Source organism: Lithobates pipiens, unplaced genomic scaffold, assembly GCF_037356315.1.
Source record: "Lithobates pipiens isolate NorthernLeopardFrog02 unplaced genomic scaffold, aLitPip1_a1.2 Scaffold_23, whole genome shotgun sequence".
NCBI lineage: Eukaryota > Metazoa > Chordata > Amphibia > Anura > Ranidae > Lithobates > Lithobates pipiens.
The window spans coordinates 9,290,698-9,292,900 of NW_027507785.1; the positions used below are offsets into that span (position 1 = coordinate 9,290,698).

The 2,203-nt window shown below is 49.5% G+C and overlaps 1 protein-coding gene across 1 annotated transcript; it reads left to right on the top strand.

Moving 5' to 3' along the window:
- Nucleotides 1-434: 434 nt before the first annotated feature.
- On the top strand, nt 435-1,385 carry LOC143926801 (olfactory receptor 52H1-like). The gene has a single exon (XM_077450849.1). The coding sequence runs from the start codon at nt 447-449 to the stop codon at nt 1,383-1,385; it is 939 nt and encodes a 312-aa protein (XP_077306975.1). The 5' UTR covers nt 435-446.
- Nucleotides 1,386-2,203: the final 818 nt, after the last annotated feature.

The following is a 2,203-nucleotide window of genomic DNA, read 5'->3' on the forward strand; positions in this document are numbered from 1 at the left end:
TGATACACTGGCCGTGATCGGGACTGATGTCCCGATCACGGCCGCCGGTGATCGGCTTTTTTTTTCTCTCCCCGCGCTGTCAGCGCGAGGAGGAAAAATAGCCGATTACCGGCTCTGTTTTGTCACATGATCAGCTGTCATTGGCTGACAGCTGATCACGTGGTAAGGGGTCGGGATCAACCCCTTGCTCGGATCGGTGATCAGGCGAGTCTCATTGACTCGCCGATCACAGAGCGCGCCGCGCGCGCCCCTCAGGGGGCGTGCAGGCCGCTCGTGCACAGGATGACGTCAATAGACGTAGTCCCGGCAAAGGAGGTCCGCGCTGTAGCCGTCATTCGGCTATAGCGCGGATCTCAAGAGGTTAAAGATAGATACTATAACGTCTGTGTAATTTTCCTTTTTACCGATTCTTATTTTATTTTTACAGAAAATTTCCCACATTGCCAATGGCCAACCAGTCTGAAACATACCGTTATATCCTAGTTGGGTTCCCAGGCCTTCCCGAGGAATTCAACACCATCGTCTCCATTCCCTTCCTCCTACTCTATAGCGTGTCACTATGTGCCAATGGAATGGTCATTGTCCTGGTTGTCTCCAAGCAGAACCTTCACCAGCCAATGTACATCATCATAGCTAGCCTGGCCATCTCTGACCTTCTCTTCGACACAGCCATATTGCCGAAAGTGATCTCCAAGTACTGGTATGGGTCCGATTCCATGTCCTACCACGAGTGCTTCCTACAGATGACCATCATCCACACCTGCAACCCTCTGGACTCACTCATCATCATGCTGATGGCCTTTGATCGTTATGTTGCCATCTGTAAGCCACTGAGATACCATGCCATTATCAGCAACCGAGCCATCATAGCCTCCTGCCTCATGTTATATTTTATGGCGTTTGTGATTGGACTTTGTGTTACGTCGTTGGCCAATCAGCTTCCCTACTATGCCATCAATAAAATCAAAAGCTTTTTCTGTGCCATCGGAACCACGGCAGTCACGTCTCGCATTAACGTAGTGGTCATCTTGCTGAAAGCTTATTATATCGGTTTGGCCTGCCACTTGGGTCCGCTGTCCTTTATCGTGTTCTCGTACAGCGTCATAATCACCAGTGTCTTCTCATCGGGCCGGTCCAGGACCTGGGAGAAGGCGCTGTACACCTGCGTCACACACTGGTTTGTCATTGCCGTATACAACGTACCCCGCCTGGTCGTTTACACCTACGAGCAGCTGCCGACCAAACCCCAACCCGACATTTACGTCTTCCTGATCTGCCTTTACACATTCGTGCCGCATGTGAGCAGCCCCATCATATTTTGCCTCAGAAACAAGGAAATCAAGAAAACTTTAACAAACATTTTAATAAACATTAATAAAAAATAGAATTTTGTATTTTAGCATTATCAGAGTCAGTACCAGGACAAGGTCTTCTAGCATCCGGGGTGAAGATTTCATACTACGTCCCCCCCAAGATGTATGAGCATTGTGCGTCAGAAAAAAAACCCTTCCCCCCCAAAGAAATCAAGCACTACTCTGCATGCTAACCCCATAAGCATACACCCCTTTTCAAGCCCAAATTCTCCCTAGAACAAATCCCCCCCATAAAAATGTCCCTTCCCAGCACAAATTCCACTCTCCCCGCACAAATCCTTCCACACCCCCCAATAAGTATGTATTCATCCCCACAGCACAAATTCCCCCATTACAAATTTCCCTTCTTAGCACAAAGCCTTCCCAGTACAAATCTCCCCACCCCAAATTTCTCCATGACCACAAATCCCCCCCATCACAAATCCCCTCTCCTAGCACAATTCTCTCCCCCAATTTCACCTCCTAGTAAACTCCCCCCAATAATCAGTACTAGTATAAAATTCCCCTTCTTAACACAAATCCCCCCTCAGTCCCCCCTCCCAAACCGATCACTTATCCTCACCTCTTTACCCCCTCCTAGCACATTCTTTGTGCATCTCTTTGGCTTGTGACTTCCTACGCTAAGCTGAAAGAAGTAGTGATGCTGCTGTCACTACTCCTGTCAGCTTGTAGCGGTAGGAACTCTCCAGGTGGCGCCCCCCACCTCTCATGATACCAGCACCTGGGGCAGCCGTCCCTCCTGCCCCCCCCCCTTGTCCAAAGCCTGATGAGAGGGTTCCCTGCGTTCCTCACGGATGATGAATGGGTCAATCAAGGTTCAGAGCAAGGTG

What these genes read in the sequence shown, in the direction of transcription:
- LOC143926801 (XM_077450849.1), top strand. Translation starts at nt 447, where the DNA reads ATGGCCAACCAGTCTGAAACATACCGTTATATCCTAGTTGGGTTCCCA.